This window comes from Cervus canadensis, chromosome 32 (assembly GCF_019320065.1).
Source record: "Cervus canadensis isolate Bull #8, Minnesota chromosome 32, ASM1932006v1, whole genome shotgun sequence".
NCBI lineage: Eukaryota > Metazoa > Chordata > Mammalia > Artiodactyla > Cervidae > Cervus > Cervus canadensis.
This window is the reverse complement of record NC_057417.1, coordinates 14,772,292-14,786,196: the sequence shown is the minus strand read 5'-3', so window position 1 is coordinate 14,786,196 and position 13,905 is coordinate 14,772,292. Positions and strand designations below refer to the sequence as shown.

General features: G+C 41.6%; 1 protein-coding gene across 2 annotated transcripts in view; it reads left to right on the top strand.

The window, feature by feature from the left end:
- ZP2 (zona pellucida glycoprotein 2) overlaps positions 1-12,955 on the top strand; it is a 31,042-nt gene extending 18,087 nt beyond the window's left edge. The window contains exons 1-18 of one of the 2 annotated variants that reach the window (XM_043456187.1): positions 1,331-1,451; positions 1,547-1,626; positions 2,557-2,640; positions 3,058-3,152; positions 4,550-4,702; positions 5,413-5,454; positions 5,595-5,759; positions 6,481-6,577; positions 6,663-6,844; positions 7,517-7,643; positions 8,444-8,631; positions 8,719-8,810; positions 8,908-9,032; positions 9,187-9,376; positions 10,969-11,104; positions 11,179-11,275; positions 11,717-11,800; positions 12,781-12,955. In XM_043456187.1, coding sequence (XP_043312122.1) covers positions 1,390-1,451; positions 1,547-1,626; positions 2,557-2,640; positions 3,058-3,152; positions 4,550-4,702; positions 5,413-5,454; positions 5,595-5,759; positions 6,481-6,577; positions 6,663-6,844; positions 7,517-7,643; positions 8,444-8,631; positions 8,719-8,810; positions 8,908-9,032; positions 9,187-9,376; positions 10,969-11,104; positions 11,179-11,275; positions 11,717-11,800; positions 12,781-12,926 — 2,145 coding nt within the window. In that variant the 5' untranslated portion in view covers positions 1,331-1,389 and the 3' untranslated portion in view covers positions 12,927-12,955. Of the gene's footprint in view, positions 1-1,330; positions 1,452-1,546; positions 1,627-2,556; positions 2,641-3,057; positions 3,153-4,549; positions 4,703-5,412; positions 5,455-5,594; positions 5,760-6,480; positions 6,578-6,662; positions 6,845-7,516; positions 7,644-8,443; positions 8,632-8,718; positions 8,811-8,907; positions 9,033-9,186; positions 9,377-10,968; positions 11,105-11,178; positions 11,276-11,716; positions 11,801-12,780 lie in introns of those variants that run through there. The other variant, XM_043456186.1, reaches the window with a different exon arrangement.
- Positions 12,956-13,905: the final 950 nt, after the last annotated feature.

The following is a 13,905-nucleotide window of genomic DNA, read 5'->3' as shown; positions in this document are numbered from 1 at the left end:
GCAGTTCCCCACTATTTTACACATGGTAGTGTAAATATGTCAATGCTACTTTCACAATAGTCCCACCCTCTCCTGTTGCTGTGTGCTCAAGTCCATTCTCGACATTTGTGTCTTCATTCCCTCCCTGAAGATAGGTTCATCAGTACCAGCTGTGAATGTTTTGATCAAGGAAGTTAGGGAAACCACTGCTCTGATGAACAGTATTTCAGACACCTGTAACAGGGAATGAAGATTAGTCCTCAAGAAACATCATTAACACATAAAGACATAAAAAGCAACACATAAATAAATAATTGTAAATGCTACCCCACTAACTTGTACAGAATTTGAGCATTATCACCTGTCATGGAATGTGGTCTGCGGACATCAAGGTGTCTCAGTCTGGTCCTGGCCCTGACACCCAGTTGTTAAAGCTTGAGCAAGTTGTTTTCCTCAGTCTCCCCACCTATAAACTCCCAGTTCCTACACAGTATGACATTCTTATTTAGATCACTATTCCTTTTGACCCAGAATTTCTACTTCTAGTAATCTATCCTGAGAGGTAACCAGGGAAATGTACAAGTCCAGCAGATTGTTTATAATAATGAAAACAGCTAAATAATGAGAACAGCTAAACATTGATTTATCTAGACATTGAATACTATGCAACATTAAAAATGGTAATAGAGATCTTTATGTTTGATATGGAAAATGTCCATGACATATAAAGTAGTAAAAGCAGGTTACAAACATAACTTAAACTTCAATCCCAGGTTGCTATTGTTTTTTTAAGTGCTATGTTTGTAGAAAAAGACCATAGAGTTACACACCTAAGTACAAGGAGTGGATGATTTTTTCCTTTCTCTATATCCTTCTGTAATTGTCTGTATTTTTTGAAGTAAATTTAAAATCTATACTTGGAGGAAAATTATGTTTCATCCCTTTTGAAAAGGTACTTCTTCATGCACATTGCCAGGGTGATATCCACAATAACCAGGAGACCAGAAGTAACTTACAGGAAAGGTTTGCAATTTAAAGACAGTGTAAACAAGACATGTTCTTTCTTCCAAAAAAATCCCACCCCACTTTCACTCTACATTTGAGTTGTAAAGAGTTTGTCCAAAAGATCCTAAAAATGCACCAATTCATTCACCTGAGCCCATTTCAAGGAACTAAATTGGCTGCAGAGCAGCTGGTGGGAAACCAAGGCAAGTGTCAGGAAGGGCAAAACTGCTTATTTTAGGCCTTCTGGAAAGGCTCTTCTTCCCAAATCCCTTCCTCTCAGCTGGGAGGGCTAGAGAAGATTCAGGTGACTCCAATGGGGAGAGGGCGGGGACCAGCCCTGCTTCCTGCTATAAAAGCCAGCGCAGCACGCCCCTCTGCCTGGTTGATTCGGTGGTATCTTCGGTCATGGCATGCAGGCAGAGAGGAGACAGCAGGAGACCCTCAAGCTGGTTCCGTGCAGACTGGAGGTAATGACGGGGGCAGAAGGAAGGGGACATAATGCCTTGATTGCTGAAGTTCACTCCTCTTTAACTTTCTCCCCCATGCCTTCCTGCACCTACAGGTCATTTTTTCTATTCTTCGCCCTTTTGACTTCAGTGAACTCAATAGATGTTAATCAACTGGTGGATCCTGCCTTCCCAGGTAGGTCTCTTGGGTGAGAAAAATGCCCTTAAGCATTTCTCAAATGGATTGCAACTAGGGTGCCTCAGTTCAGTTCAGTCGCTCGGTCGTGTCCGACTCTTTGTGACCCCATGGGCCGCAGTACGCCAGGCCTCCCTGTCCATCACCAACTCCCGGAGCTTACCCAAAGTTTATGGCCAGAAAACTCAAATGTGAGTTAGATGATTCCAGTCATTCTTCTGCCTATCTTGATCAAGTCACTTCAGTTTTCCCATAGCTTACCTATAGCTTACTCTACAGCTAAATGGAAAAGCTTGGAAAAACACCTGCACTACTTTCTATTTCCTCACTGCCTCCAGCTTTACAGCACCCCACACACTCAGTCCTCATCTATGGGAGCAGTCATCTTCAAACACATACTCATGCTTAAGGAAAGCATCAACAGTAACAGGCAAAATCACTTGTATGAGGAGTTTCTCAAGATTTTCACCTGAGCCCGAGGATGCAAAGTGTCAAACTATTGGCAGATTATTCAGTCTTTAAGAATATGTTCTTGGAGTTACCTGGGGAATCTTTTAAACTTCAAATTGAAAGATCTTTAGACAAAAGTTTTCCCCAGTTCTTCACAGACCTACCATCTCCTTTTCCATCAGGGGTCCAGGCTGGTTCCCATATGCATACTTATTAACCTGAATCCAGGTTTATCCTGGAATACTTCAGAAAGCCCTAGGCATTTCATTGATATCTTCATTACAGTTCTTGGTATCTTACACTGTAGTTATGTATTCCCATCAACTTGTAAGCTCCCCAGGATGGAGAATAAGCTTTGCCTCTTCCAAATGGTATCCTCTCTGATGCCTATTAGAGACTGGAAGTTTCCTCAATACACTTCTGTAGGAAATCATGCCTCCTGTGTTCAAAGATGGCTCATGTACTTTCTTTGCTCTTCAGGTACTGTCACTTGCTATGAAGATAGAATGGTAGTAGAGTTTAAAAGAACTCTTGGCAACAAGATTCAGCATGCATCTGTGGTGGGTAAGTAACGTGTATTGTCTCATTTAAGTCTTACTTAGTAGGAAACCCTTGGCTCAAGGTCATCACCATTTTCCAGTGAACAGAGTACACAAACTCTGGAGCAGTTGGTGCTCAAATCCCACAATGTCACAGGGTCCTTGAACTGCATGGTGACTCCTAAGAGTGGAAGACCTTGTCTGTCTTTGGAAATCTGTCTTATCTCAGGAATCCCCTAAGAAAAGTCTATCTTCAAGTCACAGCATCTCTCAGAGCTTGGGTTATATCCCAGTTGGGAAAATAAAAAATAAGAAGTGATTGAAGTACCTTAGAAATGGATTTGCAGTCTTGGTTATGTAGTTTTGGTTGGCTCTGTCACTGAAATATAAGATGTAAATACATCTTGGCCATCTCCTATCTAAGCTGCTCTTGTTTCTGTAGATTCCCTTGGTCTTAAAATGCTGAACTGCACTTATGTTCTGGACCCAGAAAAGCTCACCCTGAAGGCCCCATATGAAAGCTGTACCAAAAGAGTGGTAAGTAGTTGAGGAGTAATTTGGAAAGTAGTAACCTAGGAGTTAAAGCTTTGCAGTAGAGCAGTGGTTCTCAATCAGGGTGATCTTTCTCTTTGGTCATCCCAGAGAACATCCTGCAATGTTTGGAGACATTTACCACAGCTGGTAGGGGAGAAGGGAAAGAGCAGCTTCTGGTCATCTGGTGGGTACAAGCCAAGGATATTGCCAGAACTCTTAATAAAGATATTAGGCTCAAAACTCCAATGCTGAGCTTACAAAAGCCTTAAATTGAGGCTTTGGGCTTTATTTCTGGCTCTGCCACTATCTATATGTGATGTGAAATGAATTAGCTAACCTTTTTAAGCCTCTACTTGCTCACGGGAAAATGGATTGATATCTTTCCATAAGGTATCAAAAGATGAATGACACAAATGAAGGACTAGGCATGACAGCAAATGATCAGACATGAGCCATTTTGACCTACAACCCTCATGGAAAAGGGGATGCTATTTTGGTGCTGGCAAATGGAGTGCTGGTACCTCTATGCTGGAAGGCGAGCAGCAGCTGAAAAATAGGATTTTCTACTGTTAAGCAATAGTGCTACCCCATCAGGGTTATTAGGAGCAGTAAAAGAAGCCTAAGTCCTTTTCAAGCTTTATGTGCCAACAATCACTTAGGGAACTTCTAAAGTACTGAATTCACTTAGTTGACTTAATAGGTCTGGGGTACATACTACAAGTCTTAGGTTTAACTGATTCTACTGAAGGTTTCCAGTAATTAAACCTTTCCTTTCTGAAATGACCTTTTCCAACTTTAGGGAGCTTAGGGTTGCATTTCTTTAGACCAAAGGTACACAGAATACGACCTGTGTGTGGCCACAGCCAGTCCATGATCTATGTGCGTGATGGTCATCAAGCTAAGAATGGCTTTAGTTTTTTTAAGCACTTTAAAAATGTTACAAAGTCTAAATATTTACTAACACTTTACAGAAAACTGTTAGTTGACCACTGCTTTAGACAGAGTTCCCTGGGCCAGGGGATATGGCAAAGATGGCTCTGTCCAGCACCCAGCACAATGGCTGCTAAAGTAGGTGCTCAGCAAGTATTTCTATCTCTTGATAGAGGCAGCAAACCCAATAGGACCATGATACTCAGACATAGGGTGAATGTAAAGGGAAAATAAAAACTGGACTCTGAGCCCTGAAACTCAAGGAACTGTTTTCTGCCAGTGAATGAGTCTTTCCTGGGATATCTAAAGAGGCTAAAGAATCTCCTGGTTTAGGAATGAGGGACTTTCTAGAACTGTGGTACTGATGACTTTTAGGGGTTTTGCTAATCAGCTGAGTCAGATGGTATTTCAGAATCCCCTTTCTCGTCGAAGTTCTAGCACACTGTCCTTACTATGCCATTTTCATACAGCTTGGCCAGCAGCAGATGACCATCACATTCATGAATGACAATGCTGCCTTTAGACAAGGGAATGTCCTGTATCACGTCAGCTGTCCGGTTATGCAAGCAGGAAGACATGAACAGCATTCGGGATCCACAATCTGCTCGAAGGATTTCATGTCTGTGAGTGAAGCAGGCTGACTGCTTCTCATCCAGCTACTCCAGGGGGAATGTGGTCTAGAGAGAGCTGGACTTCAGAACAAGATGTGTATTTCACTACTGACTTGCTATGTAGTTTTGGATTGATTTCTTAACTGCAATGAGACCTTTTTAAAATCTGAAGTGGGGGACAGTAACACCAACATAAGGTGACTTTAAAAACTGACTGAGAATGTAGATATAAGCGCTCAGCACATCATGTTTAGCAATAAAAAGGATTCAGTCGGTAGCTTGACAAACTGGATATTTATGTACCAGGCCCTATACCAGATGCTAGGAAATAGTAAATGATAAAAACAGCCCAATCACATACTTGTGGACTTTATAGTCTCACATGGCTAATAGCAACAGTGGACAAAAATATTCATACTTTATTATAACAATGATGGGATTGCATGGCTTGACAGGACTTAGTGTCTCAACGTACAACTGGAAGGGAGCTGTAGATCTTCCAATTACATTTAGGTCTCAAAAGCTCAATGGGGAAATGATGTCTAAGGGTACTTATAGGATTCTTGACTGGTCCTGTGATTCTACTATATCCCACACCAGCCCTCACACTGTAAGAACCACACAGCAGTTGCTCTGGGTGTTTTCCATGTACCATCAGATAACATGACTTCAGAGATCTTCTCCAAATCAAAGCTTCACATCACCCTTTTTCTTTCTTCCAGTTTACCTTTCACTTTTTTCCTGGCATGGCTGATGACACTGAGGTATGAAAGCTATTTTTTAAATTACAAGCCTAAATTACCTTTAGTTCTAAAGGTGACATAACTTCAATCCTGGTTAAAATACTAAATAGTCTTGGAGTTGAGGTGAGCACCAGCCCTCTAAATGAAACTTTTGCCTTTAGGGTCCCAGACCTGAGATGGGATGGACCATTACAGTCGGTGATGGTGAAAGAGCCCAAAATCTGACCCTTCAAGAGGCTCTGACACAAGGGTATAATATCCTGATTGAGAACCAGAAGATGAGCATCCAAGTGTTATTTCATGCCACTGGAGTGACTCGCTACTCGGTAGGTGTGAAATCTGTTTGTACCACCATCCAGGCTCAGACCAGTATTTCTAAATGCAAGCATAACCTCTACCATTTCCTCAAATTGAGGTTATAACTCATTCAACAGCCAAGCACTGTACTAAGTACTAAAGATGAGATACAATGGTGAACAAAAAAATGTTTCTTACTTCAATCAGTTTTTCTTCTCCATAGATCTAAATTCACTAAACAATGTGGAGCTCTAGTAGTACTAAACTAATGGAGGTGTTCTATCATTGCCACATTTAGTGTTTACAGAAGGTACTGGCATTTTGGGGACCAATAATCAAGATACTACATTAAATCAGTTAACGTGCCAAAAGTACTTAGAACTAGATCTTGGCACCTACATGTTCAAATATCAGCCATCTTAACAATACTGTTGTACATTGAGTATAAACTGCTGAATCTTAAACTTTCACTCTGAATACTGATACCGTAAGAGTCATAAAACAAGAGCTCTTACTGCTGAGAAATGATCAGCTACAGGTCATGAGTAGAAATCACCTTGCCAGATGTTATAAAGTATAAGATTTTAAAACTAGAGCACCTGAAGAACAACTATAGGGTGAAATACCTGAACTTACTTGGGCCAAGATGGTGCCCAATAGTTGAGTATGTTTGCCCTGACTATTTCTAGCATTGATTAAAAATTCAAGTAACTCAAGTAAACCAATGTCTTTGAAAATGCCTCTCTTCAGCAAGGTAACAGCCATCTCTACATGGTGCCTCTGAAGCTTACACATGTATCTCCTGGGCAGACGATCATCTTGTCATCACGACTCATTTGTGTTTCAGGTAAGGCCTAGGAAAGGGCAAGTCCAGTTGTGAGACATTGTTCTAAGGGCTTAACCAAAGCTGACCATTGTGTCATTCCTTCTAGATCCTGTGACCTGTAATGCCACACACATGACTCTCACCATACCAGAATTTCCTGGGAAGTTAAAATCCGTGAGCTTTGAAAATAAGAATATTGCTGTCAACCAGTTGCACAACAGCGGGATTGTTATGGAAATAGCAAATGGCCTCAGGTTGCATTTCAGCAAAACTCTCCTCAAAACAAAAGTACGTTCCATTGAACCGTAGCCTTTTAGGCCATTGTGATTTGGCTGCTGACTTATCCATAATTCTAATTGCTAGTGTTAAAAAAAAACTAAAACTTGGGAGGCCTCATTTGAACAGCTTGCATAAGTAATTCTCAAGTAACTGAACACTCTCAAACACCAAGTCTTTTTCAACTTCAATGGAAGTTTTCCTTAAGTGTCTTCATTCATTGACGAGTACAAACTGCTATTAAGCATCTAATGATGAACCTCTCATGGCCCATTAAAACAGGACAATTTGAGCCAAACAAGTGTCCCCTGCTATCCTCATGAAGCTAGTCTTGAATGATGCAATTGCCAGGGACACAGAAAAATCTTATGTTGGTGTATATGTTGCAACAACATTTTATAACTCCTGGATTTGCAGGGTACTCAGCTCTTTAGAGGTTGAATTAACAGATCAAATTCCTAGTACAAAGAGCATGCAGTGCTGGGTACTTTAGGGCATGAACTTAGAGAAATTTCCTGCCTCAGGAAGAATCCAGTCTGGAGAAGTGATGGGATCTCTTGCTCTGGTTTAAAGGAAAACCATATTCAATCTGGAGTGTGCCTTGCAGATTTCAGCATACTTCCTTCCTATCTCCTGTGCCTGCTCAACAGGCTGTGGCTGCTAACTGACATTCTTTCATTTCAGTTCTCTGAAAAATGCCTACCCTATCAGTTCTACTTATCTTCACTCAAGCTGACATTTTATATTCAACTGGAGACGGTATCCATGGTGATTTATCCTGAGTGTGTCTGCGAGTCAACAGTTTCTATAGGTAAAGATCATTTTCTTGAATGGTTCCTACATTCTACATTCTCTCTTAGCTCTTACATGGGTGAAAGTGTACAGGAGTTCAAACTCTATACTGCTTATACTTTAAGGAGAAACAGAAGACTGGTTAGACCACAAATAGCAGTCTAAGCTGCTATGATAGGAATCTAAGTAAGAGAACACTTCCAAAATACACATACAGGAAGGTTTCACAACTGTCTAATGTTTTTAAGCAACCTGGGTGTGCTTCATGTTAGAAGTCTGAGCCCACCATCTAAGTAAGATTTCTTTAAATCTGAAACTAGAGGGACTATGAGTATTTCCCCAAACTCTTAAATTCCTCAAAGAATATAGGTATTTGCTCTTGTTTACTATTGCCTCTGTGTTCCTTTATTTGTATCAGATCAAGTCAAATAGGAAAAATTAGTTGCTGCTTCAACTTCCCCTCAAACCACTAAGATCTGTGAGTCTTGAAAGAAGGAACATTAGGACACAAGGCACTACACTTCAAGCCGCATCAGGGTTTCATCATGGGTTTCTTACCCCACTTGGTGCCTCTTCCCATGTCTCCTGCTCCTTCTTCCTTTGGATGAAAAATCCTTCTCAGATAGAGCAAGCCTCACTGCTGTCTAGGTACCTTAGGGCCTCCCCTTGTAATGCAAGCTGCTTGTCAAGTTATTTTCCCAAATAGACTTAAGACAAATTCTGTTGTCTCCTGATGAAAATCCAAACTTCACTACATGTCAAGTTGGTAATGACAATAGTCACATGGCAGACATTTTTTAAACTCCCTCCACTATATAGTTTCAGGTGAGCTATGTACTCAAGATGGGTTTATGGATGTCGAGGTCTACCGCCATCAAACAAAACCAGCTCTCAACTTGGACACCATTAGAGTGGGAGATTCCTCCTGCCAGCCAACATTTAAAGCTCCATTTCAAGGACTGGTAAAGTTTCACATACCCCTGAATGGATGTGGAACAAGACATAAGGTTAGTATAAGATTAGTATGGGCACATAGCAAGAGATTAAGACTCACCTTTGAGATAACTAACCACTTTCTCTAACCTTACTCTAAGTTTGAGAATGACAAAGTCATCTATGAAAATGAAATACATGCTCTCTGGGCGGATCTTCCTCCAAGCACAATTTCCAGAGATAGTGAGTTCAGGTGTGACACAATTGCTATTTAACTTTAAGTGCCAGAATAAACTCAAGCAGTCTTTTAACCTAAAATTCTTAATACCCCCACCTACCCACTCTTGCAGAATGACGGTGAGGTGCTATTATAGCAGCAGTAACATGCTAATAAATACCAACGTCGAAAGCCTTCCTCCTCCAGTAGCCTCAGTGAAGCCAGGTCCACTTGCCTTGACCCTGCAAACCTACCCAGGTGAGACACTATAACCTAAAAAATCTGCTTAAATACTTTCAGGGGACTCTTTCCTAAAATGAACTTTGCACCAGACTAGAGTAGTAGCGATGCTTAAGCTCCTGTTGCAACCATCAACTACTTGAGTACCAGAGTGGCTTCTACTCAATTTCAGATAATTCCTACCTGCGACCGTACGGGGACAAGGACTACCCTGTGGTGAGATACCTCCGCCAACCAATTTACTTAGAAGTGAGAGTCCTAAACAGGACTGACCCCAACATCAAGTTGGTCTTAGATGATTGCTGGGCAACATCCACCAAGGACCCAGCCTCTCTCCCTCAGTGGAATATTATCGTGGATGGGTATGTATTCTCCACATAAGGTAGTCCAGCTAATCAAACTGCCAGTAAAAAAATAATAAAATGAAAAAAAAAATAATAAAATGCTCTGGGGCTTGGGAGGAGCACTATATCAAAGGCCCTGATTTTTGTTCTTATTTCTTACCAACCAGTCCTCAGTCTAAGTTGACTCAAGTCTTTCCTATTACCCTTGAATCTAGAAGGATCCCTCCCAAGGAAACAATGACTTTAATACTCTAACGTCTGGGAAGAGAATAGATTTATAGTTCCTATTCATTTATTGAATAACTTTTTTGCTCATTAAGTCATGTCTAATTCTTTGTGTCCCCCTGGACTGTAACCTATCAGGCTCTTCTGCCCATGGGATTTTCCAGGCAAGAATACTGGAGTGGGTTGCCATTTCTTCCTCCAGGGGATCTTCCCAGTTGCATTGCCAGGCAGATTCTTTACCACTGGGGAGGGTGCATTGAATGCATGTGTGTGTGTCACTTAATCGTGTCTGACTGTTTGTGATCCCATGGGGTACATAGCCTGCCAGGCTCCTCTGTCCATGGAGTTCTCCAGGTTAGAATACTGGAGTGGGTTGCCATTCCCTTCTCCAGGGGATCTTCCCAACCTAGGCATCAAACCCAGGTCTCCCACATTGCAGACAGATTCTTTACCGTCTGAGCCACCAGGGAAGCACATTGAATAACTACCACGTGCCAAAAAAACAGTGCTATGTACTCCAGATGCATTATTTAAACCACAACACTCCGTGAGGGACACTAGCCCCCTCACTTCATAAAGAAACCCAAGCTTACTACTTAAATAACTAGCCCAAAGTAATATTTAGTAAGTGACAGGACATGAATGGACTTCCCCAGTTGCTCAGTTGTAAGGAATCCACCTGCAATGTATGATCCGCAGGAGACCTGGGTTCGATCCCTGGGTTGGGGAAGATCCCCTGAAGGAGGGAATGGCAACCCAATCCAGTTCTCTTGCCTGAAGAATTACATAGACAGAGGAGCCTGGTGGGCTACAGTCCATAGGGTTGCAAAGAGTTGGACACGACTGAGGCTACAACCCTCTGTTAGCATTTAAAATAAAAAATGGCAGTTCTCTACCTCTTTTTATCAGCAACATGTACTAACTGCCTGGGACATAATACTCAGATTCATAAGAAATAAGCCATTGTCATCTGAAGAGTTACATAATTCTTGATGAGTTTAGTTGGCATACAAATAGGTATTGACACTATAACGCAAAGTAGAAGAAAACAGCATAAGTAACTTACAACTTCATGGATACTGTTGGTTGGTCAAATCAGAGGTATATGTAATAAACTAAAAGTACAGGCAGAGGGTCTAAAGGAAGGCATGGCAACCCACTTCAGTACTCTTGCCTGGAGAATCCCCATGGACAGAGGAGCCTGGTGGGCTACAGTCCATGAGGTCACAGACTTGAACATGACTGAGCGACTAAACACAGCACAGCACAGGTAGAAGGTACAGCAATAGTCTTGAAAGTGTTACACGTGACTGAATTTGAGCAAATGCTGAGTTTGAGCCCGAGGTGAATTAAGCTGATGTCCCACCCTGAAATGTACCTTCCAGCTGTGAATACAACCTGGACAACCACAGAACCACCTTCCATCCAGTTGGCTCCTCGGTGACCTATCCTAATCACTATCAGAGGTTCGATGTGAAGACCTTTGCCTTTGTGTCAGAGGCCCCGGTGTTCCCTCACTTGGTAAGTGATTAACTAGTTACCTGGGACAGGTTGACTGAGACATCAGTTCCACTCAACTCTTGTCTCCTCTCCAGGTCTACTTCCACTGCAGCGCCTTAATCTGCAATCAGCTTTCTTCTAACCTCCCCCTGTGTTCTGCCTCTTGCCTTGTGTCATCCAGAAGCAGGCGAGGTAAAATTTTCATGTCTTCACTTAATGTGAGTTTACTTAAAGCAGGTCTCTTCCTTTTAGAATTTAGGAATGAGTGCTTTGTTTTTCATCTACTCCAGGAGCCCAAGACACCTAGGAGTCTATGATGGACAGGTTTGCAATCAGTCTCATGGACAAGTCTGTGTTTGCACATGAACTTGTAGCCTGATCTCTTTCTTTTTTAGCCTGATCTTTTGAGACCCCCCAAACGTTATTCTTCCTGAGTCTAGGTAGACTCTGAACTTTGTCTTCTGTTATTCTTTGATAGTTCATCCTGTTTTTACAGTAAGGTGTATGCTCTCTCCTGTGAAAGGAGGCAAGATTACATAGAGCAGGGACTCCATACAGAGTAGCTCAAGGTGTTGCCTCAAAACACTCCTTACCACTACTCGTTATCCCAGAGGTCAAACTGTCTGTCTTCAGCCACAGGGGCCACTGAGGAAGAGAAGATGATAGTGAGTCTCCCAGGCCCCATCCTCCTGTTGTCAGATGGCTCTTCATTCAGAGGTATGGAATTAAAGCCTTAGGTACGTTTTTAACTGAAGCTCTTGGTTTTATGTCAAACTTAAGTGTACATAGATAACATACGTGTGTGCTCAGTAATGTTCAATTCTTTGTGGCCTCATGGACTGTAGCCCATCAGGCTCCTCTGCCCATGGAATATTTCAGGCAAGAATACTGGAGAGGGGTGCCATTTCCAACTCCAGGGGATCTTCCTGACCCAGGGATCGAACCTGCTTCTCTTGTGTCTCCTGCACTGGCAGGTGGATACTTTACTATTAATGGCCACCAGGGGAGTCCACAGATATCAAGGGCTTATGATTAAACAAGAGAAGGCATCTCTCCCCAGCAACAGGTTCTGTCAAGTGTACCCTTCCCAAATCCCTTTCCCACAAGAAGGATCATTTAGTCTACCTACTATACAGGGACCTCTCATTGTTTTGTCACTAATGCCACATTAGAATCCTTAAATCTTGGTCCTCAAATATTCGGCCTACTATAGAAGAATTTCAAGCTATGTTTCTTTAAAAAGACTAATAGGTCAGAAAACATGTGTTTGCTATTACAAAACTTTAGTCTTTATGTTAATATATCTTCATCCCAGATAGTCTTTAATTTTAGGCCTAGAACTTGAAATTAAACTCACTTAAATCACTAGCAACTAACTGCAAGAAATCATGCACTTGGGACAACTAACCGTATATATCAGTGCCAGAATGTTAAACAAGCTGGGAGTGAGATCCTTCCAGGTGTCAGCCCATATGATCTGCGTGAAAGCAAGTAGGAAGTGGGAACAACCGTGGGAGTGGAGTAAGGCGAGGAGGCTTGCTTCAGGGGAAAGACTATACTCTTTTGCAAGCTCCCAAGTGAGCCCTCTGAAGCTTATTTTCACTTCCTTCTCTGGGTAACTTTAATTGTAAAGCTTCAGCTTCAACTTAAACCAAGTGTAAGTGATCTTAAGACTTGAATGTCTGTTTCCTTTCCAGATGCTGTGGGTTCTAAAGGGCGTGGGACTCCTGGATATGTTGCTTTTAAAACTATGGTTGCTGTGGTTGCCTTAGCAGGTGTTGTGGCAACTCTAAGCCTAATCAGCTACCTGCGCAAAAAAAGAATCACAATGCTAAACCACTAATTGTACTTTCAAATAAAATGTGGAAGTAAGCCTCTTGCTTCTTAAGTTTAGATGGAGTTCAAGGACTCTTTCTTGCAATCATTCTTCTTTAGAGACTATAGTACCTTTCCACAGTCCTTTTGAAAGGCTTTGTTCTGTGTGGATGTGAATAAGGGTATTCCTGACTTAATTCCTTCCTGTCACCAGCTTTTTCTGCCCTCTACCCCCAAAACTGGCAGTGCCAGAGAATTCAATAATGGGACTTAGTGACAGTCCACCTCTAGGGGTACATCTAGGTGACTTTAATGTCTTTTACCCTCTCCATTCATATATACAAGATGAGGGCAAGTCACTCCTAATCATTCCAATGAGTAGACAACTTCCTTGAGAACGTAAGGGATTCAGTTATTCTCCCATGCATTCCTAATCTAATTAAAGACCTGCACTCTCTCTTTAGGGGATGGAAAGGAAGATTCTAGTTTCATTAAGAGCAATTACAACATTCCTGGTCTCATTAAAACTAAACAGCTCAACATGAGCCTCATAGCTGAGCCTGGAGAGCTGCTTTCCCACTACCCAGTACTCAATTATTACTTCCTCCTAAGGCTACCCCCTCTTAACTAGGCTGTAATTATGTCAAAATGACTAGTCTGCCTCAAACTGTAGCTCTAACAAACCATATTCAAGATATCTAATATAGACATTAACTTGTATCCTTCAACTAGAAAAAACTCTGGATCTAAGCCAGAACTGTGCTATGAAAAGCTGTACAGCCTCTGAATCTCTGTATATAGTGGAGGTAAATAGAAATATGAACATCTTTAGTGTTTGAACTTTACCCTTCAATTGTGACTTGTCATACTCCTGAGTTTTTCAAAACCTTGAAAGAATATTATATATACTTGGTCATCTTGTAGGTCTTTAATGATGAATCCTCTGCCTTTTGCACAACAGAGCCTTTGATTCTAACTTTTAAGAATTAGATGATAAAATTCAACCC